This window comes from Syngnathus scovelli, chromosome 3 (genome assembly GCF_024217435.2).
Source record: "Syngnathus scovelli strain Florida chromosome 3, RoL_Ssco_1.2, whole genome shotgun sequence".
NCBI classification, from domain to species: domain Eukaryota; kingdom Metazoa; phylum Chordata; class Actinopteri; order Syngnathiformes; family Syngnathidae; genus Syngnathus; species Syngnathus scovelli.
The window spans coordinates 17,585,039-17,612,830 of record NC_090849.1 but is presented as its reverse complement, the minus strand read 5'-3'; the positions used below and the strand labels follow the sequence as shown (position 1 = coordinate 17,612,830).

The 27,792-nt window shown below is 43.1% G+C and overlaps 5 protein-coding genes across 11 annotated transcripts; 3 read left to right on the top strand and 2 right to left on the bottom strand.

Moving 5' to 3' along the window:
* Positions 1-2: 2 nt before the first annotated feature.
* psmd9 (proteasome 26S subunit, non-ATPase 9) lies at positions 3-1,482 on the top strand. Its single transcript, XM_049763645.1, has 6 exons — positions 3-170; positions 251-350; positions 657-850; positions 927-1,028; positions 1,245-1,333; positions 1,408-1,482. The coding sequence occupies exons 1-6, from the start codon at positions 54-56 to the stop codon at positions 1,436-1,438; spliced, it is 633 nt and encodes a 210-aa protein (XP_049619602.1). The 5' UTR covers positions 3-53; the 3' UTR covers positions 1,439-1,482.
* On the bottom strand, positions 1,473-5,223 carry gtf2h3 (general transcription factor IIH, polypeptide 3). Its single transcript, XM_049763644.1, has 14 exons — positions 5,140-5,223; positions 4,989-5,054; positions 4,815-4,894; positions 4,634-4,740; positions 4,234-4,376; positions 3,906-3,968; positions 3,633-3,662; positions 3,540-3,568; positions 3,364-3,438; positions 3,207-3,260; positions 2,825-2,893; positions 2,597-2,732; positions 1,773-1,809; positions 1,473-1,699 (listed from the first exon to the last, which is right to left on the bottom strand). Exons 2-14 carry the CDS (start codon positions 4,996-4,998, stop codon positions 1,633-1,635), a joined length of 900 nt encoding a protein of 299 aa, XP_049619601.1. The 5' UTR covers positions 4,999-5,054; positions 5,140-5,223; the 3' UTR covers positions 1,473-1,632.
* Positions 5,224-5,927: 704 nt separating this feature from the next.
* Positions 5,928-6,947, bottom strand: LOC125994479 (Rieske domain-containing protein). Of its 2 annotated transcripts, none has more exons than XM_049763812.1 (3): positions 6,746-6,947; positions 6,542-6,576; positions 5,928-6,462 (listed from the first exon to the last, which is right to left on the bottom strand). In XM_049763812.1, exons 1-3 carry the CDS (start codon positions 6,945-6,947, stop codon positions 6,187-6,189), a joined length of 513 nt encoding a protein of 170 aa, XP_049619769.1. In that variant the 3' UTR covers positions 5,928-6,186. The 2 variants fall into 2 exon arrangements, with proteins under 2 accessions (XP_049619769.1, XP_049619770.1); XM_049763813.1 differs by having other exon boundaries at positions 6,542-6,570.
* Positions 6,948-8,127: 1,180 nt separating this feature from the next.
* LOC125994477 (kinesin-like protein KIF24) lies at positions 8,128-14,941 on the top strand. Of its 4 annotated transcripts, none has more exons than XM_049763808.2 (15): positions 8,128-8,339; positions 8,836-8,880; positions 9,229-9,320; positions 9,387-9,842; positions 9,909-10,071; positions 10,155-10,252; positions 10,882-11,094; positions 11,183-11,270; positions 11,372-11,493; positions 11,583-11,688; positions 11,864-11,935; positions 12,017-12,126; positions 12,419-14,293; positions 14,419-14,512; positions 14,595-14,941. In XM_049763808.2, exons 1-15 carry the CDS (start codon positions 8,268-8,270, stop codon positions 14,739-14,741), a joined length of 3,753 nt encoding a protein of 1,250 aa, XP_049619765.1. In that variant the 5' UTR covers positions 8,128-8,267; the 3' UTR covers positions 14,742-14,941. The 4 variants fall into 4 exon arrangements, with proteins under 4 accessions (XP_049619765.1, XP_049619768.1, XP_049619766.1 ...); XM_049763811.2 differs by having other exon boundaries at positions 9,190-9,320; XM_049763809.2 differs by having other exon boundaries at positions 8,128-8,591; positions 8,794-8,880.
* A 636-nt stretch (positions 14,942-15,577) lies between these two features.
* Positions 15,578-27,256, top strand: LOC125994300 (ubiquitin-associated protein 2). 3 transcript variants are annotated; one of them, XM_049763558.2, is made up of 29 exons: positions 15,578-15,691; positions 17,503-17,642; positions 18,103-18,180; positions 18,253-18,363; positions 18,449-18,611; positions 18,828-18,905; positions 19,134-19,188; positions 19,389-19,468; positions 19,578-19,630; positions 19,719-19,768; positions 19,887-20,073; positions 20,438-20,699; positions 21,061-21,201; positions 21,299-21,438; positions 21,635-21,870; positions 21,964-22,201; positions 22,448-22,487; positions 22,576-22,699; positions 22,834-22,891; positions 22,968-23,187; positions 23,400-23,491; positions 23,570-23,620; positions 23,720-23,798; positions 23,978-24,178; positions 24,248-24,418; positions 25,512-25,619; positions 25,923-25,996; positions 26,161-26,352; positions 26,570-27,256. In XM_049763558.2, the coding sequence occupies exons 2-29, from the start codon at positions 17,550-17,552 to the stop codon at positions 26,663-26,665; spliced, it is 3,471 nt and encodes a 1,156-aa protein (XP_049619515.1). In that variant the 5' UTR covers positions 15,578-15,691; positions 17,503-17,549; the 3' UTR covers positions 26,666-27,256. The 3 variants fall into 3 exon arrangements, with proteins under 3 accessions (XP_049619515.1, XP_049619513.1, XP_049619514.1); XM_049763556.1 differs by lacking the exons at positions 15,578-15,691; positions 17,503-17,642; positions 18,103-18,180; ... (1 more) ...; positions 18,449-18,611; positions 18,828-18,905 and having other exon boundaries at positions 19,095-19,188; positions 21,961-22,201; XM_049763557.1 differs by lacking the exons at positions 15,578-15,691; positions 17,503-17,642; positions 18,103-18,180; ... (2 more) ...; positions 18,828-18,905; positions 25,512-25,619 and having other exon boundaries at positions 19,095-19,188; positions 21,961-22,201.
* Positions 27,257-27,792: the final 536 nt, after the last annotated feature.

The following is a 27,792-nucleotide window of genomic DNA, read 5'->3' as shown; positions in this document are numbered from 1 at the left end:
CAAGTACTAAATCCGCCCGGACACAAACGTTGTAACACAACCAGGAAGTTACTATGAAGACAACAAACGTAAACAATCCAGAAACCTCCATGGATGATGTTAAAAACCTTATTAAACAGAAAGATGAAATCGAAGAACAGATTAAAGCATACCACGATGTTCTGGAAGATGTAAGTTCATGGAATATAACACCCAGTCGCTGAAGTTGTGCAGTGTTGTATGATTACATCTTAAGTTTTTGTTTTTACAGCAAGGCGTCGGACTTCATGGTCCCTTGGTGGACGCAGAAGGTTACCCGAGGGCCGACATCAACTTGTACCAGATAAGAACCGCCAGACACAATATTTCGTGTAAGTAACCTGTTACAACAAATATCTCTAACTGACGTACTTAAGAAAAATGTAACGTCATAGTTGTAGGTTAAATTCTGGTGTGCTCTTTCTACACGTGACAAAGAAAAAACAGTTTGTCCTTTTACATTCACTTACCCACTCAGAAAGTCGTGTGAGAAAATTACAGTAACCTATAATGATAATATGCAAATCCAGTGTATATAATGCTGGAAAAAAGTACTCATCTTTTAAAAAGAGCTGAAACAGTCATTTTCATCTCCATCGCAAGCTCTTCATTACATCTCGAACCGTTGGCTGTTGCAGGCTTGCAGAACGATCACAAGGCCATTATGGCAGATATTGAGGACGCCTTGCACAGGTTGCACGCTCATGAAAAAGCCAAGCGCCTGCACGGTCAGACAGAAGCTCTGGAGGAGGCCATGGAGCAGCAGGACGTGCTCCCACCCGCCTTTGCGCGGGTGGATGCCATCACGCAGGGTTCGCCTGCTGCCATAGCTGTGAGTGGCGATAGAGCGACCCTTTGGCTCTGATGTTTGAGCCTTTCTTGACTTTTTTCTCTCCATTTTGCAAAAGGGCCTGAGAATTGGAGATGAAGTTGTTGAGTTTGGTTCGGTGAACACTGGCAACTTCCAGTGCCTCAATAACATTGCTTCTGTCGTGCAGCACAGTGAAGGGGTAAGATTCCAGATGGACATGAACATATCTTAGCGTGTCAAAGTCCTAAGATGGCCGCTTTAATGTGACAAATCCACCCAAAACATGGCCAACTTCTTAAGTGCCTGTCAATTTGGAACATTCTGGCTCAATCTCAAGCTGCTTGAAAGGTGTAAATTAAATTCTGAATAGTTCTGTGCTAATTGTTTTTTTTTTGGGGTGGGGGGTTGATTCTAGAAACCACTACGAGTGACGGTGGTCCGCGGGGGGCAGAGAGCCCATGTGAGCTTGACTCCGCAGCGGTGGTCCGGCCAGGGTCTGATGGGGTGAGTCCATTACAGCGCACATGCAGCTATACAATCTGACTGGTCACTCATCATTCTCTTTGTTTTGTTACCAGGTGTAAGATTGTCCCCATGCTTCCACCATAAGCCTCAATTACCTTCATATAAATAAAGACTCAAATTAAGACAAAGCATGTTTCTTTTATTTTACGTTGGAAAAAAATCATAATTGGTTAAACATTATTCAAAATTAAAAATGTTAGAGTTTAACCATCATTTTATACAAGATTTTATAGCCAATAATTAGGCTGTGGCGGTAAAAAAAAAAAAAAAGAAAATGGTCATGATGCTTTGAATTTCTTCTTTTTGCCTTTGACCATTTGTGGGAGCTGGATTTTGAAAGCCGTCCTACGAAACACAAATATTCAGTATAAAAATATGTAAATATTAATGTGATTAAAAAAATATTTTTTAAACTCACTCGCAGGTTGTACAGATGGGGCTGAAGTTGCAGAATACTGTGGTGAAGAAAGTAGCAGAAATGATTATTAATGACTTCTTTTGATCTGTAATGAAACTTTATGGACCACGTGCATGGCACATCATTATCACATCAGTGGTCTTTATGTATGACTAATTTTGAACATTTTTATAGTCAAAATCGCTGGAATTGCATATTGCCTGTTCAAATACTAAGGTTGCTGATGGGACATAAAACCGTAGCAAAAAGGCACAGGTTGCGGCAGATAGTACTCTGCCTCACCGAAGGGGGGCGTACGTGATTCAATGGGTGATTAATGCTGCCCCATTTGTTGCCGTAGAAGTCGAAGAGACAACAGACAAGCACAGAACATGGCATCATAGCTTAATGGGATGGAGGCCAAAATTAAAGAAAAGGTGCCTAAAGTAATTGAAAATGAAGAGGACTTTTACAACAAAGTAATGGAGCTTTTTGTGGCAAAGGATAGGTGCATGGACTTCAACAAATAAAGGTAAGACCACAAACTGTGTGTGTGTGCGCGCGCGTAGAATGCTGATGAGATACAAAATAACCAGTAGCCAATTGAATAAGAGACGCTTTTGGGTTTATGTATTTGTAAATCTGACCCTTGGGGAGTCAGTGCCTCACCAACCATGAACGTTTCTGTTTATTTCAAGCTACTTGGACGCCCTCTAGTGGACAAAAACTAAATTTAAAGTATTAACTGGATAGGAAAAAGTGAATAGCTGAGAGCTTTCTAGTGGTACTATTAGGATTTTTATGGGAATTAATTGTAATTATAATAGAAAGACCCGAGCACTTACTGGACAGGCAGACAGAGCAGACGTAACCGATCTCAATGAGGTTGCGGTGGCAGAAGCACGCCGCCCTGTAGTCCACATGAGCTGGCGGTGGCAGCACCAGCTGTGAACGTTGCTCGCCATCAGGCAGGAACACCCACTGTGCCGTAAAGAAAAAAAAAAAAGTTTAGAACACCTTGATGTCAATTACCAGTAAGTGGGTGAAGAAATGCACGGAGTGGCGGCGGTCACCAGCAGGTATTGAGCCAGGGCCGCTTTCTGGGGGATTTTTAGGTACAAGCCACCCGTTATATCACAGGCCTGTCGGTTCAGAAAGGACACAGAAGAACAACTTGTATTTATTTGGTCACGTTAGTATTTTTCATCAATGTGGGGACAAGCGGTACAGATAATGGATGGATGGCTGTTTGGTTTAGTCTCATATTTGCATTTTTTTGTTGTAGTTCTAACTTTCACCACTATTATTAGTGATTTCATAATACTGATTGTGGAATCAATTTATGGTGATAATAAGAGATCAGAGTATGGTGTGTGTGTGTGTGTGTGTGTGTGTGCGTGAACATATATGACTACAAGTATGGTGTGTGTGCATAATAAAAGCATAAAACAGTACTTGCTGTAGGAGCCCCGAGTCTGACTCCAACACGCACGCATCTATCAGGATGCTCTGTTTTGAAAAAAAATAAATAATAATTTGAAGTGTTGGTAAAAATATTGTAAGATGAGCAATAATTGTTCAAATAATAGCAAGAAATGAATCATGTCATGACCTGCTTCTGGGCAGCGAAGATCACGTTCATGAAGTTCATGTACTGCAGAGCGCAATCGTCTGCTGCCTTTATCACCTAATCAAGCACATTTACTTGATTCATACTTCAGGGAGTAAATATAGCAAGATTCCTTCTGACGTAATATAGCAATACATAGACAAAATGGTTTTGCTTACCAAAATTCGAGACTTGACTTCCTGTCCCACTGAAAGAAAACACAAGAAATATTAAACATGCGAGACAATTATGACTAGTCATAGTAAAAGTACCTTCAAGTTCCTTTGAAACTCTGTTAATATCTGAGTTGAAATAATTAAGAGATTAATTACTGAAAAAAAGTAGAGATATGCAATTTTTCCAAAAGGTGTTTTTATATTTTATGTAGATAATCATTTGGCAAGATATTTCTTTCTGTCTTTATATTGTATTTAGATTTTCTTGTATTTTGTCAAAACAATGTACAAATTTTCAAATGTCAGTTTTGCAGTATATATTTAGGAATATAAAAAACAGCACTTGTGCAGATTGTAGGGGAAGGATACAGCAGAGAGCTTTGGCGAGAGATCCAGCCAGCAAAGTGTCGGTGGAACCTCCCGTCACTTCAACTGCAAAATGAAAATGTACAGTATAAAATATCATATCAATCATCTAGGTGTCACAAAGAATAAGTGTTCAAACGCTGCGTCTTAACCTTTTGTTTTTCAAATCCAGTAGTGTACATTTGTTAAGTATAATTCAATTGCATTTACGTTTCATCTTTATGAAGTGTTTGTTGTCCAACATTTATTTAGATAGAAGTTTTTTTTTTCCATCAAATTCATGTACAATACATTTAAATTGATTCATCATTTAGTAGTGGAGTTGACCTACTGTTGGACATCAAGTTTCTGATCCGGTCAGCAATGATGCCGTTGGCGATAGACAGCAGTTCGTACTTGCCGTCACCGCTGGAGCACGCGTCATCTTGGGTGCCATCTCCATCTGACTGACTCTTACTGGGATACAGAAAGTGACTGAAACCAAAAAAGCATTAGAAATGAGTACATTAAAAAAAAAAAGTTATTCAGGCTTAGTAATGCAACTCGACACTGTTCACCTATGCAACCCTAATAGATACATGCATAGACGGACGTCAATAGACTTGAACCCAGATAGACAAGACAAATGGAGGGACAGAAGAGCAAGATGTACACAAACTGATACCGACTACGTACAGACGTATAAAGACGGACGGGTAGACAGACAGACAGACAGACAGACGGTGCGTGACCTGTCTTGACAGTGGCTGGCGATGACGGCCAGCTTGTTATTCCTGCTCATGGCCACGTGAGAGTTAGCCATCACCATAACGGCATCCATACATTTGGACAGCGTGAACTATGGCCACATGAAAACATTTGATTCATTAGGAATATCATGAAGATTATTGATGTCATCATTCCGACCTGTACCTGCGGCTCACGCTGGATTTGCTGGCCCCACCAAATCGGGTTAACGTCCACGACAATGACCAACAAGCTGATTTCCTCTTCTGCAGAAACAAATTTGAAAAAAAATACACAAATAAATAAGCACAATAGATTGGAAACATGTAAAGTCGTTTCCTGAAAGCTAACAAAACGTACCTGATGCCATCACGACGGCGCAATGGTAAGTTTTATCCCCTTGTATTCTTCATATTTCATTTAAAACTACAGAAAACAACGAATATGAAAAACTTGTTGGTCATGATATGCTACGCTAAAATAAACTTGATAAAATCTAAGAAATGTGTACATTTATCGTAATACGTATTATTAACTCTTGGCGCAGATTATGATGCTTCTGCTTTTTCTTCTTTTTCTTGTTCTTCTAGATTTAAATTGTGCACTGCTGCCACCTATGGCATGGAGTGGTTTTAAATTTTTAAGACAACTCGTACGTTCCCATTACAATATATACTTTTGAGAGGTAGTAATTAAATAAACCGCCAAATACTAGTCTTTGAGTGTGTTTTTTTGTATAAATAAATATTTTTTTTGCGATTTAATGGCTATTTTAATTCATTGCAATATATATTCATCAATATGGATAGTTGTTTGTGTCAACATTAAACTAAATATGAAGCTAGGTTAATAGATAATTAAAACTCATTCATCATTCATGAAAATGTCAAATTCATTCAAATGTGAAATGATTTATAAGGGTGTCCATTAAGTTGTGATGTATACGCATTATGAACTTTAATTTTTTTTCATGGCATGTAATTCATATATTGATTTATGGGGATGTTTGTGCTAAAATTAAAAAAATATATAGATAATTATTGATTTTTATTCGTCCTTCTCCAAATCTGATGCTGTTGTAGCACATTCACTTGACTCCGGTGCAGGTAACAATGCTGGTCTATGTGAGTCTGAACGGTTGTCTCTCTATTTTGTGTGCCCTGTGACTGCTTGACAACTATTGTGTAGCCTTACATGTGCATTGAATGTAGGGCAACTCTTTGCCCCAAGTCAGCTGGGATAGACTCTTGCACCAGGCAACCCTAAACACCATAAGCGGTGTAGAGAAGAGAAAGGATGGATCTTACAAATATTTTATTATTTCATGACTTGTTCATCCATTTAATGTCTGACTGGAGAATTATTACCCAGAATATAGTTGATAATTAATTTCCCATTTTTTTGCTTGGAAGGGATTCCACTTTTTTTCATGGAAAATGCATATTGATGTTCATCATCACTTTTTATAAAGATGTTTTTCCCCTTGATGGATTTCAATGGACACCACGGAATTTCACCATTTGCGGGCAGTACATACAAAACATGCCCCAGTCTCTTGTCAGTGAACTTTTTGGATGCGTAAATTGGTCCTGTATGTGTCAGTTTGGTAGTAATCAGACTCAATGGCCTCTTTGGAGTCATTCAGTGTGACGTATATGTCCTCGTTCACTTCGGTGACTTTGTGGACCCTCTGTTTGACACCCTTGGAGCGCCAGTGAGTTCTCAGAGGTTTGACAGTGGGGTTGTCCACAGCTTGGTACAGCCCCTCGCCTTCCGCCAGAGTGATCTTGTACTTGTGCCATGGACAGACGATGCACGTGCGCCCATTGAACTCCTGATGGGTAAGTAAAATAGATACAAAGCTGAGATGTAAAATAGTGATAACTACGATATTCAGACGCATGAGAGCTCACCTCGATGTCTCCTTGTTCTAAAGCACCACCTGCATCTGTCAACACATAAGCAATGCGCGGCATGGAGACATGCCAGCGCAAGAGAGGCAAATATCTCGGTGAAAAGAGGAAGCTATACTGATGGAAGAAGCTGCCTGAAGATGAAGAGCAAGTAATGCTGGCTTAAAAAAAAAAAGGTATTGTATTCAAATGAAATACTCTTACGATAACAGCGCATATCCATGGCATGGAACTCTCCCTGGTGGTACACAACTAGCACATCGCGGCATCCATTCACCAGCTTGGTCACACGGCCCCGTCTGATGATGTCGTCACGTTTCCCGATGAAGTGAGAGGCAGGTGGGGGAGGACATGGAGGAAGGAAAGGAGAAGACGAGATCTGCCAAGTCTTCTCCTCACAGGACATGTTGGTTTCTTGCTACACAGGCATTCCTGCTCAGAAAAAGGATCAATAAAGTTCATCCTTGCTGGTGTTTTTTTTTTTATTTTAATGAATTTTCAGGGGGAAAAAAAGAAAAATATGCTAACAAATAAAGGCAATATGCTGGTGATGCATGATGTGCTATCTATGCTGCAGAAGGTGCAAGAAGAGTAATCGTAGTGTGTATTGGCCATTGATCGATCAAGATTAAAAAAAAAGCTGCAAAAAAGATGGAGCGGAAGTTAAGCTAGGAAAGCAGCCAGCTGTGAGCTCATGAAGTCACAGCAGTAAAAGAGCAAGCTCTGCATGGGGATGAAGTTGAATTGAAATTAGAAGGGCAAATTATTCCTCCATTAGAGGTCAACACAACAGGAAGATGAGGCTTGGGGGGTAAGAAAGATACTTTGGTAAAACAACCTATGCTGGTGAAAGAGGCTACATAAAGAAGAAGAGGACTGTTTGTGATGCAAGAACTATGCCACCGAAAGTGGCTGCAAAAAGATGTTACACTAGTGAAGCCGCAGCGTCCCTTTCTCTTTCATCTTGGCTGACGTCACAACAGTTGTAAGAAATTTTCAGGGGCCAATGTGAGCGTCAACGTAACTAGTTTTGAGACATCCTTCACATGCTCAACTAGGCTGAATTTAGGCTAACGCTACGCTATCTTCACGCTAACGTTACATGTAACTCCGTGTCAACTTTCGGTTCGTGCAGTAAATGTCACAACGCGTGTCTACTTCATAACAATAATAATATTTTACATTTTACAAAAAAGACAACTCAACTGCAACAGCCGGAGAGTTTGAAGGTTGGGCAAGTTGTGTTCTCCCTGCCACGGACGAATAGAATAACCTAAACCTGAAATTCTGCTTCCTCCTTGCTGTAGTAGTCGTAAGTGAAGTCACTGGCGGCCATCTTACATTGCCACTTTCTTCAGGGACCATAAGTGTGATTTGTTCACAACGTTTTCCATTATTTTCTGACACAAATAAATCTGGGAGGATCTCTATTTATTTGTTTACTTGACCCGAGTGGTATGTTTTAATAATTCGTGACTGAGTGTTCAAATCTTTATTGGATTATCCTCTTTTTGTGCTTGTCCGCGAGAGCCGTCGCCATAGAGACCCGAGTGTACGGAAATAGCGATACTTGTCAACGGAAACTGTAATAAGGGAGCGATTTATCGCACCTTTTGAACGTACAACAGCGGTAAACTATCACCATCACTTCGTTTTTTGGTCAAAAAGGCTCGCATATTACGACGCCTCTGTGGCGTCCGGAGTACTTTTCAAACATCATTGCACCATGGAAACGTGCTTACACGTTTTCTTCGGTCTTTTTCAATGTCCATTTTATTTTTGCGCGAAACTCACACAGGTAAGCTGTTTTACATATGTCATGAGTGAAATTTCCAAAATAATAGGCTCTCAAGTATTTTTTTTATGGGTCAACTCAGGAAAAATGTTGTTCCGTAAATAATTTTAAACATGGTCATTCAATTGCATTGATGTTTTGTTATTATAAATGTACGTCTGTTTATTTATGCGCTTGAACACTCACTGGCGGATCGTGGATGGCAACCTGACTTAATCCACCTCTTAATACCGCCACTGTCACGACACAAAACTTGTAAGTACTGTACAAAACCTCAATAAACATATAGATCAGCTACGCAAATTTTATTTCATATTGAAGTGTGGTGTCTTGAGGTGTGACGTCAATGACGACACTGGTTGATTTTATTGAGAGGTGCAGTGTCAATTTGTGTGAAGGCCACTATCACAGGAAATGCATTTTTCACATTTTTGTTCTGTGCTTTGTTCCTCATTAGTATTCTGATGACATCGTGGTCAATGTCATTGATTGAAATAAGGCACAAAGGAAGGGGAAGCAGCAGGGACATATTGCCATGGCCACGGTAAGAGACCTTGTATTATTTGGATTCATCATCTCATATGGATGGGTAAAGTAATCCCCCAATCCTAGCACACTGTAGCTATATAGCAGGGTTTACCAAAGTTTTGGAAACTGAAATCTTGGGTACTGATTACTGCAAACGGTTACCAGTTCCCCTTTCCTCGATTTCTAAAACATGCATGATTGAGCCCTCCAAATTGCACGTATGTGTGAGTGTGAGTGTGAATGGTTGTCTGTATGCCCTGCGATTGGCTGGCGACCGGTTCAGTGAACCGCAAATTAACTGGGGAATTACTGTTTTGATTTCAAGCATAATTGATCAAGAAAGTGAGCGATTGGCTCCCACCAGGGTCTGTGGAGGCAAGTGGAATATCATCCAATCATGACACTGAGTTTATTTGAGTGCCTCAAGGTGGTGGGTCTGGACCGTCTTCACGAACGGTAATAAGAGCTTCAATTCAAACTCAATTGGCCAAGCCATCGCTTATTCTGCCGTGTACTTCTCAGCTTCACCTCCATGGGGATCCGCCAAGCAGGCCATCTCGTAGCCCTCACTTCGGACGACCTGTCTTACCTTGAGATCCACACGGCCGAAGATAAAAGCCGCCTCCACAAGCTGGTCCACCTGGTCCAAACGCTGGAGCAGGGCGGGCTGAGACTTGGTGAAGCGGCAGCTGACCAGGGCGCATCCTACAAGCATTCTGCACAGATCAACAGCCACAGGGCGCCGGTGAGAAGCGGCAGGCCAGACATCCCTAAACGATTAGGCATGTGCAATACGTCCTCCGCACTACCACCCCAGAAGAATGTCGCGCCCCACTCACAACACCAACAGCAATCGAGACCCAGAGCTGCAGCCAAGAGATGCACAGATAAAAAAAGCAATCCAATGCCTGTTTATGAAGCCAAGAGAAAACCGGGATACAACTACGGGCTTCCTCTTCAGCCCGTTTCTGTGAAAAAGTGAGTGATAAGTGATGGCCAAATTTGATCGTGGTTGCTTCATTTTCTCGCATTTGGATTTTGTAGGCAAACCCACGGGCCGAGGATCATCGTCTGCGTGAGGAAACGACCCTTGACGCACGGTGAGAGAAAAAAGGGCGAAGCGGATGTGGTGATAACACCCAGCACAGAGTGCGTGGTTGTGGAAGAAGGCAAAGAAGCTTTGGATCTCACCCAGTACATTCTACAGGTACGGCAATTCCAATTTTTTTATTTACAAACAAGAATACCCCGACAAAGCAATGATGCCACATTATCTGATTTGTTTTGTAGCACCCGTTCTACTTTGACCAAGTTTTTGGAGAGAGTCATTCCAATGAGGAAGTGTACAAGAAAACAGCATACCCTCTGGTGCAGCACATGCTCGATGGGTAAGGTGTCAACTTCATTTTATGAATCACTTTTTATTTCAGTTTATTTAGATTGAAATTCTGAGCACGAATTACCAGACTGGACAGTTGTACGTGTTTTTTAAAAAGGTTGTTTCCAGCTAGTATGAACTTTTTCTCTCAGTATTCAATGAATTAGACAAATTGTCATGTTTTATTTCAACTCTCAGGGGTGTCAAACTCGTTTTTGTCGCAGGCTGCAACATAGTCATATTTATTATGACATTATGCCTTTATGACTGTCAATGCCTTATATTATATACAGCGTAGGCTACACAACAAACTGATGAATAACTAGTTTTGAAATCAGAGACTAATTCAAATATATTTTTCTTAAATAACGTTTGAATATTTTTTTTAAAAATGAATGCAATAAAAAATGCTAGCAATGTATTTTTTTTTAAAATGGAAGACAATTTGTAATTTTAGTCTTGACACATGAAGTCGGTGCACAATTTGTCTTTGTGGGCCACATAAATATGTGTGGCGGACCATAACTGGCCCCTGGGCATAGAGTTTGACACCTGATTTCGAGGATCTCCCCAGCCTTAACAGACCTTATCAGCAGTATATATTGGTACTAATGAGACAAATCGTATTTGTATATGTAGGGGGAAGGCCACTTGCTTTGCATTTGGCCAGACGGGCGCAGGCAAGACACACACCATGATGGGTTCTTCTCCCGGGGAAGCCGGCATATATGTGCTGGCAGTTCAGGACATCTTTGCCCACTTGTCGGCAACGCGCAGCCCAATGCTGGTGTACGTCAGCTTCTGTGAGATCTACTGTCGTCAGCTCTATGACCTGCTCAACAAAAGGAAAAGGTGCTCTTTGATTTTGCAAGGGTTAAGAAAATACTCAGTCCTCATCTTTTTTATCTCCCAATGTTCCAAACTCCTGCTATGAACCTAGGTTGTGCGTGAGGGAGGACAGTCACAGCGTGGTGCACATTGCAGGACTTTGTGACGTCAGAGTGGACTCTGTCAACTCGCTGCTGAAGGTGGGTAAACAAGTGCCTCAGACTTTTAAAACAAATGAAGGTCTTTCGTTATCTAGTGCATAAAATAATGCCATCTTTGTCTCTTTTTATCGCGTTAAAAGGTGATCTCGCAGGGTTTAGCGGCTCGCACAAAGAGGGTCAGTAGCGTCAATCCGCTCTCATCTCGGTCCCACGCCTTGCTTCAGATCCAGCTCAGATCCCCCAACCAGCAGATTGTTGGCAGGTGACCTACATTGTCCCGTCAGCATGTTATCTGCATACTGCATACGTGTTACACTCATAAACTACAAAAGTTTTTTTTTTTTTTTAAAGAATGTGGTTCATCGACTTGGCGGGAAGTGAGCGGGCGTCGGACACCACAACAAAAGACTGGCAGACTCGTATGGAGGGAGCTGAGATCAACCAGAGTCTGTTGGCTGTAAGCTGCAACAACACACTCTTATGTAGCTACTTGTATCAAAAGTAAGAGATGGAAGGTGAAATTCTCTGTCCTCATTCGCTGCACGCATGAGGTTTTCCTTTGTGTGCTTTTTACACAATTTTAGCATCAGAAATGGAAGACCTGTAATAATTTGTAACTTTCCCTGCTGCAGCTTAAAGAATGTATTCGCTCCCTTGATCAAGAGCAGCGGCACACACCTTTCAGACAAAGCAAACTCACTCAGGTACTAAGACCTCATTGCAGTCTTTCTGTAATGTCATTTTCCAGTTCATGAAACTCCTGTGGGTTTTTTTTTTGTTCTTAGGTCCTGAAAGATTCTTTTGTTGGCAACTCCATGACTTGCATGATTGCCAACATTTCACCCTCTGTCGTTGCCACAGAGCACACTCTGAACACACTAAGATATGCTGACCGGTAAGTGTTCGTAATGGCAAGTGAGTTTATTTGTGTGGGTTAACATTGGTGCAATTTGTCAAAGAAGAAGCAAAACGCAGTGATTTTTTTTCTCGTGTTTTGATAGACTGGAAGCCTATGTGATGTTTCCACTAAAATAACTTATAATTGTCAATAGATGTCACAAGACGGCGCCAAAGTTAACTTTTCTATCAGATAGGACTTCGGTGCCTAGCATGACAGAGAAAAGGGGAAAAATAAAAGCTTAATTGGTGAGCAGCCTCGTTCAGGACATTTGTTTTATTTTCCACAGTGTGAAGGAGTTGAGGGGTCGCGGCGGAGAACCTGAATCCAAAACCACATCGTCTTCAAAATGTAGCGTTGGAAAGACACCGACACCGAGAGCAACTTTTGCCTCCGTGTCACCCACCTCAAGGAATATCGTGGGGTGTCCTGTCGACTGTTCCACACCTAGGAACGGCAGACATGGGGAGGAAAGAGCGGCAAGAGCCAAAAATGGGGTCAGGCCCGAAGAAGCGAGAAACTGCCAGGAAAAAGGTGACGGCAGGCTCGATTGTAACAAAGAAAACTGGAGCACCAACATTTCGTGTAACAGAAGTGAGAGACGCCAAAATGGGAAGGAGTCAACCAAAGAAAGAGACGTCAAGACGATGGACGAAGAGTTGCAGCAGCAGCACCTGCAACGTTATCACCAGCAGCTGCAGATGTGTATGCCCCTCTCTGTCTCGCCGCCTTCCACCAGCCGCCAATCACTCTGCTCCTCCACATCATCAACTGGACATCTCGCCCTTTCTGCCCGTCGTCCCGGTTCGAACGACACTCTGACCGTGTACGACAGTGGGGTCGGAAGTTGTGAGTCATTTGGAAAAGATACGCCACAAAAGGGGGAGATGAGGTGGTCGGCTAACCCCGCGGTGGATGCGGCTGTTGTGTCCTTCAACACCAGAGAAAACGGAGAGGACTTGCTGGAAATGGACCCCTCGCTCGACGGGCTGTGGACGGACTGTTTAATGTCAGTCAGCAAGACCCTCAGCAGCCCTCCTGCCGTTGAACCGCCGCATCAGGAAGCGCAATCTGGCTATCCCATCTCCTCAGCCTGTGAACTTAAGAATGTAGTCGGAACCTTCCAGGAAAAGAAAAAGCAACCTCAACAGTTAAAAAATACTCAGTTACAGAAATATCCGGAGGATGAAACAAAAACGCCTCAGGATAATAATGCCTCAAGCTTCTCCCAATGTGAGGCCTCCTCCACAACCTTACTGTTTCCAGTAGATCAAAGCAATAGCCATTTCTGTCCACTTGGGAGAGAAAAGGAGCCACTCACACATGCAAAAAATAAAGACAGACAATTCAACTTGCGCTCGTCCACTTTTGACACCAAATTGGCAAAAAAACACAACAAGGAGCTCATACATGCAAAGGGTGAGGATGCCAATATATGCCACCCAAAGGACTTCCAGTCGCCTACTTGTGTCAGGAAGTTGGCCAAAAAGAACACAAAGGAGCATCCCACACATGCAAAAAAAAAAGATGACAAAATTTACATCAGACCACCTACTTGTGACACCAAACTGATCAGTAAATACAAACGGGACCATCACACACACACCAAGGATGACGTAAAGATCTGCCTCCCAGTGGATCACCGCTCTCCCACTTCTGACAATAAGTTCACAACAAAAGACCATTTTACGCAGGCAAAGAATAAACACCAAGAATTCTACGTCCGACCTCCCACCTCTGACGCCAAGTTGTCCCATGAGTGCATAATAAAGGAGCATTTCATGCATGCCAAAGATGAAGATGCAGACGTCTGTGTCTCAAAAGACATTAGTTTTTCATTTTTGGACACTAAATTGGCCAATAACTACAATTTAGAGCATTTCACACATGCAAAAGGTGAGGACTGCCTATCAAAGGACCTCTGGTCTCCCACTTCTGACGCAGCAAAGGCCACACGTGGAACCCCCTCATGTGCACCAAAGAAAGCCGTCTCACCCTCAAAGAATATGTGTGGAACCTACACCATGCCAAATCTTCGGACCACCGCACCAGAACCAGGACTCCTCTGGAATTCTCTTCAAGTCAAAATGGATGATCCTACAGAGTTGCACTGCAAAGAACAACCCTGCGACTCAGACTTTTCTGGAACAGTGGATCATGCCAAGTAAGTAACATAGCTGGAATTGTGTTCAAAATCAGAAGTTGGAGGATGTTGCTTTGTGCATAGAAAATGGGTTGGTTGCTCTTCAGTAATGCTAAAATCCCAACATTCTTTTCTCTCAACTCAAGATGGCGTCTCATCCAGGCCCACTGGGAGAAACTAAGGAAAATGGAGCCTTTACTGCAGGAAGAGCAGACACTTCTTTCCAAGCAACCTAATATGGTCAGGAAAAATAAAATTCAGCTGTTTATTGCATTGTAAGGCTTTGATTTTACTCTGATGGACTTCCTGCTTTTTTTATTAGGCATTTGTGGACTATGTGGACAAGCTGGAGGAGATTCTGAATCGCAATGCTCAGTGTCTGCGTAGCATGAGGACCAAGCTTCGCTTGTATCGTATGACCAGCTCTTTTTCTGAGCTCGAATACACACAAGCAGCACCCAATAGTTAAGCAGTGGCTTGAATAAAGCACGGTCAGAAGCGAGTGTTTACATTTTGCACTCAGTCATTAGACGGATGGCTTAATTTCAATTTAAGATGTTAACATCAATTGTCAGATGGAAAACCTCTTCCACATTTGTTAAATGACTAAAATTCATTGTTTGATTTTATGACTAGTTTTTAATTAAATTAATAAATCTTCATAATGTATGCGTGTGAATTTTTTGTCACCTTAAACTGTAAAAATTAACCAGTGTATTCACAATTGAATAATTTCAATGTGTTTTTGCCGCATGAGGGAAAAGTAGTAATATGTAAGTAAATAAGTAAAGTAATAATAAAAATGTTATCTTGGAAGGCAGCACGGTGGGGCTGTGGTTAGCACATCCGCCTCACAGTTCAGAGGTGCAGGGTTTGATTCTGGTTCTGGCCTTCTTGTGTGGCGTTTGCATGCCTCCCTTCGTGGGTTTTCTCCAACATTCCATACATGCACGGGAGGCCGACAGACCGCTCCCAATTGCCCGTAGGTATGATTGTGTGTCTGGCGACCAGTTCAGGGTGACAAAAATTAGTCTGTCACCCATGACTTAAACATTTTATTATTTTGCTTCTTGAGGGATTAAGTAAAACAAATAGCAACAAAACAACACGTAAATTAGCATAATTGTTCAACGGCACTATATGAATGATATTTGTTGCTATTTTTCCCCATTAAAAAACGTGAGACGAAAAACATGCGCGCTTCCGTGCAATTTGGGGCGCGCATTGCTGAACGTCATGTATTTTTGAGGGAAGCGTGTGTTGAAACACGTGATACACATCTCTGCCGTCTGATTGGCGGTTGCACTGTTGAGTTGATCAATAAAGCACTTTGAAGAAAAAAACAGAAAAGCTTTTCACAACGGCGCGGTGGGTCACGTGACATCTGCTGCTGCTAGTCTGAGCGAAGCCTGATAGCAGGTAGGAAAAAACTCAGTGAGAAAATATTATGTTTAATTATGGCGCTTAATGCTGAAAGTATTAGATTGGGGGAAACGTCCGACTCAAGAGGTTTTGTTATCTGTCGCCAACTCCTGGTTAAAACGCAGAGCTTCGCATGTGTTGAATCCTGACTATGACTAGGCCCTTGACATGCCAGGCTAGTTTGGAGCGTTCTTCATAAAATGGTCATATAATCGTGGCCTCAATGTATTTCTAATTTTCACGCTTCACATTTCCTTCACTAAAGCATTTAAACCATATATACCAAATAGATAGCGCTGTCTTGGGTCACGCTTGTTAGCTCGCCGCTAGCGTTAGCTTCCACGGACTCCACCGCGGCGTTGACAATAAGGCGAGTTCTTGACGCACTTGTCTCAAAAAGATTGTTTTGTTGTTAATTCCATCTCCAAGATGATTACGTAGAGCGAAAGTATTTTCTTATCGACGAACTTATGGTTTTATTGATACTGTGTAGTTTAATCTCGAGTGGGATATCGTGTGAGAGTCGCACACGCGAAACAAAGACGGAATGGCTGCTAAAAGCTAAGCTAACGTGGGCATTCGCCCACTGCGGCTCCTGTTTGTTAATAATCGCGCTTCCTATATATCAACCCAATGCCGCTGTAAATAAAGCTTTACTTGATACCACATTAAACTGTGTCCCTTGACTTAATTAGTGTTTATGTTGAACGTGGCCAGACGGGCGGCCATTTGATCAACTTTCTTTGCACTCCATTGAGACACGTCGAGACACGTCAAATTAAAATGGAATTGTTGGAATAATAATGGCATAAAGTGCTTAGTCGCTGCTCAGTGTTTTTGTGTGGGTGACTCTGTCAAAGGGGTGTTTGTAAGATGAAACCTCGCCTGTCCCTTCTGGACTTCTATATTTAACCCTAAGAGGTAGGTGGGTGACAGATGGAGTTATACTCTTACATGGTATACTTCAATGCACCAGCCCACTTGCATATTTACTTTAAAGGGACATGTTATGTAAAGTTGACTTTAAAGTTGGTATGCAAAGACTCTGAACCTCTGTTTGTCATGGGTGTCTCAAACCCCACCCTGCAGTTGGTGAAAATTTATGACACATTGTAAATAACTTTCAGAAAGAGTTATTCCTTTCAAACATGTTTTAAACCTGTTTTGAAATTTTCATTGCCAACTGTGCTTGCTTTCTCAGTCCACATTTTTCCAGGGAGTAAGGTGACAAGATTTTCCCAAAATCTGTCACAATGCTGAGTCTGAGTTGAAATGGCTATTTTTTGCTATCACCTTTATAAACTCTGGTCAAGAGGTTGTTCAAAATGGAACAAAACAGTGTGATTTCCTCAAAGTTGTCTCTGATCATTTCATGTTGTCTTCACTTGGGGGGGAACACCTCCTCTGATTGGCGTACAAGTTTCAGTTAAAAATAACCCCGAATTGCTCGGGCAGGCTAATAATCTGTGACGTCGGCGGGTCAAAATTACTGTGATGTTTTCAAATGATATCTGCACTGAAAACTCCCCTGTTAAGTTGCAAAAATGGAAAATTATTGCTCAGATGATCCTTGTGGACAGTAGAGTACAGTTTTGGCAGTAAATAAGAACTGTATATCAAACATGTTCAACCAAGCCTTATAGTTTAACTTCAGCTTGCATAAATTACATTACCAAACATAGAAAATAGGCGTGGCACTATTATGACAGTTACAGTCGACACCAATGCATTGTGCTTTTGAATTATTATTATTTTAATCTGCTGTTTTCCAGGAGGCTGATGATTCTCATTTCTCTTCTTGTTTCCAGATTTTTTTCTATTTTGTACATACATTGTTTTGTATATACTGTATGTGATGACTTCTTTGGTCAGCAATCAAACACGGGGGACTCGGGACAGAACGCTGCCCACCAACACACAAACCACACAGCCACAGAAACACATACAGGTGGGTGGTTGCCGTAAACATTGTGGTTGGACAGCAAAGCATGTAACTCAAATTGCTTGTGTGTCAAATGCCATCAATCTGTTGTGCCCCCCACAAACAAAATACAAACTGTTTTGCTTATTTTTAAGAAAACTAGCGCTGTATTGTATAAAAATAAATGAAGAGTTATTACTGTATGTATACTATAATGTATGTTTACTATAATTTTTCCTCTTGGTTCAATGCAATACTCCTTTATCCATCAGAAGAAGTGCAATAATTATTTGACTTATCAGTAATTAATTACTGAATTATTGAATTAATCTGGACCTATTTTTGATCAGCAATTGTCACTTGTGGGGCCCTTTTAGTCTTTGCAGTGATTAAGCAATAAATAGATTTGATTTGAGTGGTTGTCTGTTGTTGATATTGTGCAGTTGTGCATGTTGCTGCTTCTCACTGAAGTCTTTGTGCCTACCAGGCAACAGCAGAACAGATCCGTTTGGCCCAGATGATCTATGACAAAAATGATCCCTTCTTTGAAGACAAAGTCAAACAGGTAATGTTTCCCTTTGGTTGTCTGCTTTGTTGCGTGTAGTTTTATTGATGATGCCATGCTTGACACACACAGCTGATTGAGGTCACTGGCAAGACTCAAGACGAGTGTATGGTTGCCCTTCATGACTGCAACGAGGATGTCAATAGAGCCATCAATTTCCTGCTGGAGAGCACCTCTGACACTGTGAGAGCCTGCATCGCCTTTGTCGTTGTCCCTCTACTTGAATGCTAACAAGTTGCTGGTTATTTATTTATATTTTTGCGATCAGAACTCCTGGGAGACCGTCGGGAAGAAGCGTAGCCTTGGGAAAGAGGGAGCCACCCTCGAGGTGAAGGACAGCCGCGAGAAGAAGGGAAGCGAGCGAGAGGCTAGTCGCGGACGTGGGGGTGCCATCAGGAGGGGAGGCCGCGGGATCAGCAGAGGACGCGAAGGTAAAGGCAAGCGGTGGAATTAAACACTTGCCTTGTTTTTAATGATCGCTGGCCACAGTTCTGAACAAAATGCCACCTACGGAAATGTGATCAGTGTCAATGTTGTATCGTTGCACTTAAGATGTTTTGTGACTTGTCTTGTCCTGACGTCCTGGTGTTTTGGTTAGTGTGGGCATCTTACTCATCCCGCTCCTTTTCTTAACGCTTTGGTTCCAGGTCGTGCTGAGGAGAATGGATTTGAAGTGGTGCCCGGAGAGAGGGGGGGAGATCGTGGACGCAGAGGACGAGGCAGAGGTAACCAACTTTCTAATACTGCCATCGGATAAAATGCATGTTGAGGGTTTCTGTCTGAATACATGAAAATGCGCTCGTGGTGGTGCCTATTATGCTTTTCGCACAACGGCAGCGGTAATAGGGGATCGATCAATACCATTTGAAATTGTAAATTCTTCGCTGCTGTGTCACCATCCCCTAATGACAGCTGTGTGAAACCTGCTTAAGAACCTCTCGCGGTACTTTCAGGGGCAGGCGGTCGAGGAAGAGCAGCTGCCGGCACCAGGTTCACCCAGGTTATGGGGTAAGAACAATTAATTTGTTGCTCACCACCTATGAAGGTAGACCGAGGTAGTGATGTTTCTTCCAAGCACACATCTCAATCATGACCATGTGGATAAAAAAAAAACTTTCTGAACCTCATTTGGAAATTTAGCTTATCAAAGGTATTTTCATGCAATTGGTCATATCAAAATGTTCTCTCTCCCTCCCTCCCTCTCCCAGCACCTTCAATCCTGCCGATTACACTGCCGGTCGCCACGAGAATTGGGAAGGCGATGGCAACGAAACTGCTGAGCAACCTGGTAAGGAAGGTGAAAGAACTGAAAGTGTCCATGTGGCCTGCGGCTTTACTATTAAGTGAAATGACTCAATCGCTCCGTCATTTACATGGCTGCTGCTGTTGTTTTTAAGCAACATGGGGAGGCAACCCAGAAGACTGGACTACAGAAGACTGGAATGAAGACGTGAGTAGAGAGAGAGCTATGATAACGATGAGGACTAGATTAGAGGCTTTTGGCTAATAGTTTTAATGCTTTTTTTTTCTTCTTTCAGTTATCTGAAACCAAAGTATTCACTTCCTCTTCCACCCCGGCAAACCACAAGTGAGCCCTCAAACCGATTCATGCTACATTCAGACAGAATATGAAATGTGCCGCACTTTTTTTTTTTTTTTTTGCGGGATTCACATTAACATCATAGTAATCATTTCTTTCCCTCCAGTGTGGACCTGACAGGCCTCCTGCCAAAGACGGGAGTGTCTTTGGAGTCGGACCTGGTCGATGGACCTTCTGCAGAGGATCTTGGCCAAAGCCTGGTTTTCACCAACTCCCACCATAATGGGCGCACAGCCACACACAGCTACGCCCACGCTGCCTCTGCTAGCACTACCTACGCGCACGCCGCACTGGTATGTATGGACGCCCATTGTTTATACCTACTGTAATGACAAAAAAACAGTTTAACCAACAACAGCTAAGCGCTGTCAGACAAGAAGGGTTGATGGTTATTGTTTAACGAATACATGTAAATGTTTGCAACTGTCTTATTTTGGTTAAACACGAAAGACGAGTCAGTCTGCATTCATGAAGGACTAGAGAAATCAGGATTATTTCTTTTGGGAGCCTGAAATCAGAAGATCTAGGCAATCTTTGGTTAAAATAGCTGTAAACAATTACTCTATTATTGCAATACGAGGTGATTTGATTATAGATTTGGCGATTCATCGACCAATGTTGATGCCTGTAGTGATATTGTATATTTTATCTTGCCAGTCTTCAATCCCAGGACCTGGTTTTGGGTCTCTGAACACACCCAAGCCGGCACCCGTCTCGGACACCATGACAGCAGATCAGATCAATGGGCCTCGGCTTGGTCAAAGAGCGAGTCAGATTCCGGCCACCCCTGCGACCATCACAGCTAATGTTTCCAAAGATTCGCTGCCACCCGCAGCATCGAGCCCTGCACCTGCCCCCTCGCCTTTGGTCGAAATCAAACCTCAGAGATTGGACAACGGACCCTTAACAGGCCTGCACAGTAAGTTAGTGAACAAAGTTGGTCCTTTTGTCTTTAAAGTTGACATTATGTTAATTGATTAAATTTGTATGCCAGTAGTTATCTACAGTGCCTTCCCACCCATCACATCACTGCTGGTTTTCCAAAATGTTTAAGCAAGCCATTTAGAATTTTTATACATTTGGGTGTAGCAGTGTTGCAAATTTACACAGTGCAATACTTAAAATAAAAATTTTCTTGAATGAGCAGTTTTGCTAAACGGTAACTTCATTTGAGGAGCAGTTTGCACATTTTTGGGAGCAATGTTTTTGTAGGTGAATCCCAAGGAGCTGAACCACTTTGCACGTTTCAATTGACTTTCATTTTTCCTTTTTTGTTGTAGTGGAGACGAAGCTTCAGCCAGAACCCTCTGCTGTGCTCAGCCAGCTAGCACACCGGCACCAACAATCTTCCATCCTTCCCACCACCACAGAGACTCTGGTTCTGTCCCATTCACATGCCCCGCAAGTGCCCACACCACCAGGTATGACTGTGCTCTACACTCTTCCACGTTACCCATTAGGGTCAAACAATTGATTATTTTTTTCATACTATAAATTTCTATATGCTGTATGCTTTAGGTCACGAGTCATCACTTCTGCCTGTAAGAGATGGAGCCTCTCCAGGAATGAAGATGCCTGGGGTGGACCCTCCTATTACAGAACCACCTCCCATGCGACAGCTCAAGACACAGAAGCGGAGAGTACCACCGCCCTCCAAGGTGCCCCACTATCCCGCAACTACTAAGATGGTTGTCATCGGCTATTTAATGTCATTATTTATCGGTGTTTTTTTTTTTTTTTTGAAGACCAACTGTATTGATATCTGTGCCCATCTTGCAATTGCATTTGTTCATTTTATCTTAACATAACCTAAATATGCATCGTATTAATCATCAACTTGGTCTGTGTACACAGATTCCTTCATCGGCAGTGGAGATGCCAGGCTCATCGGACGTCTCAGGCTTTAATGTTCAGTTCGGCGCGCTGGACTTTGGTTCTGAGGCAGGTGCCATTGATCTGGCCCAGAAGGACTCAACTCGGGAGCAAGCACCGTTGGCACCACCTCCAGCAGTGGCGGCGATGGCTGTCCCCGCTGCTGCCATGTCCGCACAGCAGCCGCAGAGTTTATTTTCCAAGCCTGCAACTGTGAGGTGTGTGTGTGTGAGAGAGACTTTACTGAATGTATAAGATCTTTTTAAATATATACCTTATTTGCAAATCTTCTCTCCATGCTGTCCAAGCAGCGAACACATGAGCAACATACCCACCCTCCCAGATGCGAGCTTCCCCTCGCCGTCCTTGGGCTTACCCAGTGCCACACCCTCCGCCTCCATGGGCCTCCCCGGTGCGGCTGGCCCACCATCCTCCACGGCGCCGGCTCCTGGAAAACGCGTGGAGAGTGGGGGGCCCAGATCCCTCCCTCACCACCTGGCTTTCTCTCAGAGCAAAGAGAGTGCACCATCTGTTGCCGCCCCCCTCACGGTAAGGCTAGAGCAGTGATACCAAACATGTGCTTGAGGTACCCAATTTCACTTTTTAGTCTCAAAATTACAAGTCATCTCTTTGTTCATCTGTCTCTCCTCTATGCTAGATTTTTAGGGTCCATTAAAAATCATGCATCTGATCATTCATAGTTTTTATCCAAACTGATTGGATTAAAGAAATGTTGTCCATGTAAACGTGCATTATGTTACAGAAATTAAGTGCTTTCTTTTTCATTTGTTATAGAATGGTTACTGTGGCATGAAGGCGCAAAGCACACAAGACGGTAAATTTGTGACTCCGAGCTCCTGTCAAATTGACATGATCCAAATATCTATTTTTATTTATTAATTTTTATTTCTGTTTTTTTTTAGCTGTGCCATCACAGAGAACTGTGAAAACGGAGTCTCCGATAATGAGTGACAGCGGCACTGCCCACCACACGCCTGCCCCTGTAGCCACCACTGCCCACTCAGGGCAGATTCCTTCCCTTAACAGGTACAGAGGCTAACTGTTTTTCAAGTGGGAAATTCAGTTTACGATAGAATAAAATATAAAACAGTCAAATGAAAAGTATCTATGGTTGCCATGTGAAAGCTGACAAATATAAATACGTGTATTTTGCTTTTTAGCCACGTGAGCAGTTCTCATTCTTCTGGACTGACCCATGCCACAAGCTCATCTCTCCCAGTAAGTGTTAACTATTTTGAAACAGTTGGGTGTACAAGAATTGGCCTCATTCTCTCTCGAACCTTATCTTCCCCAGACAAGTAACGAGGAGAACGTTGGCGGCAATCTCCACGCCTTCTCGGCTCCTTCCAGCCAGCCCCACAATGCCACTTCCTCTGCCTCGTTGTCTGTCAGCACTTCAAGTGCCATCAGCGCCCCCCACCCGGCCGGAGCACCGGGACTAACTCAGAACGGCTCAAACGGTGCTCTTTCGGCTGCAAACAGTCGCACTGCGCCCCTACTCGCCACCACCGCTGGTACGCCCTCTAGAAATGTTGCTGTACTGGTTTTCTTGGTACAGTAGAGTAGGGACTGAGCACTGTCACGGATGGTGTGGAACTAAGAGTAATTGAGTAATTTTTTTTTTTCAGTGTTGTGTTTTAGCCTTCATTAAGGAATATTATAGTAACTATGTCAAAAGTTTGAATTTTAGTGATATTAATTTGTCAACTTTATTTATACCCACCAGGTAAAACTCCCCCCAACTTGCCCCAAGGAGTACCCCCTCTCCTGGCCAGCCAGTACATCATGGGCCCTGGTGGCTTGCTCCCTGCTTACCCGGTAACTTCAAATGTCAAACTCTGATGTGTAATAATGTGAGACATATATTTATCATGCCATTTATGTGAATCCCAATAGCAGATCTATGGTTATGAGGACCTGCAGATGCTGCAATCTCGCCTTCCTTTTGTGAGTCTCATTTTGTATTTATCAGTGAGTGCATGTGTTAGTTAAAGGTTCTATTGCATGGCAGCTATAGTATTGCACTAAGTATCTCTATCTCTGCAGGACTACTATGGTGTAGCATTCCCTGGTTCTACGGCAACCATGCCTGGAAGAGATGGCCTGGCCAACAATCCTTACTCAGGTGTGTGTATGTGTGTGTGTGGTGGTGGCAGCTTTAAAAATCATAATATTAATTTTGTGTACCAACTGCCAGCTCATGCCAGTGGTTTCCGAGACAGCTATTGATTTTTGCTGCCCTAAAATCGACACTCTTGTGAACCCCCCCAGTTTGCAAAATCTTATTTTGCGCTCGTTGTCCAGGTGAGGCGACAAAGTTTGGCAGGAATGACTCGTCGTCCCCGGCACCACCCACCAGCCTATCCACCGGGGGTGTGCAGTCACAGGCCCAGCAGGCGCCACAAGCCGGTACACAGGGGCAGGGTCAAGGCCAGAGCCAAGGCCAGCAGAACCAGAACCAGGCCTTCCTCAACCCCCCGCTACCACCTGGCTATGGATACGCTGGTACAGATGGGAAACTACATGCTTCACACTTGAGCGAGACACGTTTTCATACGTCTGTGTGTTTGTCAGGTCTGCCGTATTATCCAGGCATGCCTGGCATCCCCTCAGCCTTCCAGTACGGCCCCACCGTTTTTGTGCCTCCAACTTCAGCCAAACAGCCCACAATAGGGCTGGCCAACCCTTCCAGTCAGTACCACCAACAGCATCAGCCCACCTATGGACAACATGCATATGGCACAGGTAAGACCAACAACACTTGTTTTTTGCCTGTAATTTCCAGTAGGGCAGAATTATTTTTCATTTAGGGGTCGAAATTGTGATCTTAGACAAAATAATTTTTTGTTTGTCAAACTCTGTATTTTTTTAAAGCGTTCTTATGCCTAATTTTAGGCCCAAATGTCAATGAGTCAGTAAAGTAGGACAGAGCCACATCAAAGCAAATTGATCCTAATAAGTTCCTTTTTCGGTTTTTAAGGTTAAGTCTCTTTGTGATTGTATAATTTGTAATAACAGTGGACAACAAAATTTAAGACTTGTGTAAAAATGTCATGTGGAAGTTTTCTATGATGGAGCGACAGATTTGACTCAAACATGTTATTGCAATATAAATAAAAACATTGACCAGATTATGTTTACCACCCCAATTGTGGTTTAGTTTTACAATAGTTGTAAACTAAGAATGTCAGAAATGTTGGTTTTATGAAGGTGACGCAAGAATAATGGAATTCAGTGGTCTGTGAACGAACCTCTAAAACATAATCTGATCACTGATGGCGACTGATGCTAAAACAGATTTGAACAAATCGGTATTGGAGCAAAATGCTCAGCTAGGATGTTGGAATAGATAGTACTTTCTGCTTTTTCTGGCGGTGGGATTATTATTTTATAAGCAATATTACATCTTGTGTATGTACTGCAGGTAGGTGAAATGTGAAGAATTTTGGTGTGTTTTAGTGAGACAACAATTGGCAAAAGTAAATGGAAGGCAACTTGATGCTTTTCAGTTTGCCTTCCATTTTGTGGTTTGTGCAAGGTTAACTTTCTACACTGCATGTGTGTGGGTTGTTGGGAGTCAGCCTTTTTATGTGCGCGCGCGTGTGTGTGTGTGTGTTAGGCTTGTGCTGCATGCATAGCTCAAAGCCCACCACCTCCACCACGATCATCGTCAAACCCACCATTACTACAGTCACTGCTCTTCAATATAGACACTGCTGTCATTGTAGACAGGTTACCTTACTGCCTTTCTCCCCTCCCTCCTCTTCATTTCCTCTTCACCTCATCTATCCTATCTGCTCTTTTTCTTTACTTGCTCTTCCTCCTCCTCCTCCTTCAGCCTTTGATGACCTGTCTCAAGCCCACGCTGGGGAGTACAATAAGGGAGGGTACGGCGGCTCTGCCCAATCTCAAGTCGCCAAGTCGGCGGGCAGCGGCCCAGGGAAAGGTACATGCGCCAACTATGCACGTGCGCACACACACGCATGTACACACAGCATATCAATTCAGTGGGGGTTTAAAAACCAAACGAGGACGCTGAGCGTGTGTGTCTGTGATTGCACGTCATTCACGCCGGAAAATCAGCGCGCTTTCTGCTTGTACTGTGCTTCCAACTTCATTAATCAGCATCTTCCAACTGGCTGACCGTTCCCCACCACCTGGGTTTATTTATTTCTTAACGGACTGCATAGGCACAGCACTATGGTGTGCCCGTTTGTAACACTTGTGTCCCTTTTCCTTTTGCTACCAGCACCTGGAATGTCTGGATCTGGCAGCAATGGAGGAGTACCTGACATCAGTGCGTCCATTTACAGCAAAACGCAGGTAATTTCGCTTTCGCCTTTAGCGTTTACTAGTACACGCTGAATAACTATTTTGCTCTCAAGCGAGAATGGGAAGATGGGTGACGTCTGCCTTTGCGCAGTATCGTAACAATAGAGCACAGGAGCACTTTGCTAAATGAGCCTTGTCTTTTCTTTTTAAACCAGTCGTTTGACAAGCAGGGCTTCCACACGGGGACGCCGCCGCCCTTCAGCCTACCGCCGGCCCTTGGTGGAGCGGGGCCCATGAATCCCGGGGGTGCGCCAGGCTACGCACCAGCTCCCTTCCTGCACATTTTGCCCCCCCATCAGCAGCCCCATTCGCAGCTTTTACATCACCACCTCACACAGGACACCCAGGTATTGCCATGTACAAACTAATAGGTACCAAAGGCACTATATATTTTTTTGTGGCTTATATGGGTCGGTAATACTGAGCATCGATTAACGTGCAATCAATCCGTACCAGAAGTGTGTTACTTGCACTGCATTGCTTGCAAACTTGACTGCTCAGATGTAGGAGTCTGATGTGGTCTGCTTTGTCTCTCTCTCGCTCTCTCGCTCTCTCACTCTCAAGGGTGGTCCGGGTCAGCGCAGTCAGTCAAACAGCATGCAGCAGAAGAGCCAAGGCAGCAAGTCCAGTTACGGCAGCTCTCCCTACTGGGGCAACTAAGGATTGCTTCTAAAACCCGACACCTCCAATGACCCCTACCCATCCCTCCTGTGTACTAAAAGGAACAAAAAGGAAAGACACACAAGCAACCATTCGTGCCCTGGCCTCGCCCCCCACCTCCACAAGTCCTCATAATGGTTCTCTTCCTCTCCCTGCCTCCAAATTGGTTGCTCGTGTAAAATATTTATGTATTTATATAAATATATAGATATATATACTGTATATGTAATACTAGAACTTGATAAATGGGTTGCTGCATATTTTTGAAGGACTTTTTGGGTTAAGTTTTAACACTGCAAGAAGAGAACAAAGTTACAGGAAAAAGGAACAGAACGACAGCACTGATTGATACATGAGGACTGTTCTGGTGGGGGTGAGGGGCTTCACCACAACTACTGTGTTTCGCTTTATTTTCTTTTTTTTTTTTTTATATATATACGTACATTACAGACACAACTCCCTGAATCTTCATTTTGTAACCTCCCCCTCTCGTGTCAAAGACGCAAAACACCCGCCCGCCCAAATTTTATATTTTAATTTAATTTTAATCCTCATTGCCCTCCAAATAAAGGTTCTGAGACAAAAGTTAAACCTGACTTCTGTTCTTTCATTTTTTAGATCGTCTAACACAGACAAACAGGCAAATATGATGCACCCTGTTATTGCCCCCAAACGGCACAGGAATGTCCCTTGGAGTTTATTGACATTTTTTTGGGGTTCATTGGGTCCACTTGCTTGGAGGATTTGGGGGGTGGGGTTTGTTTAGTTTACTTTGGAAAGTCTGAATGGCTGAAAAAAAATACCCATGTTACTTCCTTTCTTCTCTTTCATCTCCATCCTGGAATGGAGCGACAGTGCCTGACACGCTTGTCGTATTCATTGGCGGAACTGAGCTGCAATTAGCATGCGATTAGGATGCTCCTCCCATCTTTTTGGGAAGGGGGGGGGGTCCATGGGGAGGTGACAAAAATATGTCAACAGTGAATGGGATGGATAATAGCCAGCACATTCCAGAATGACAGCGTTTAGTCAGCTGCGACCTGGACTGCACGGTCAACTTGGGGTGGGGGGGTTTGCAAAGGGGGTTTGAATATGACATCTAGAGTAAATATGCAGTAAAGAACGTA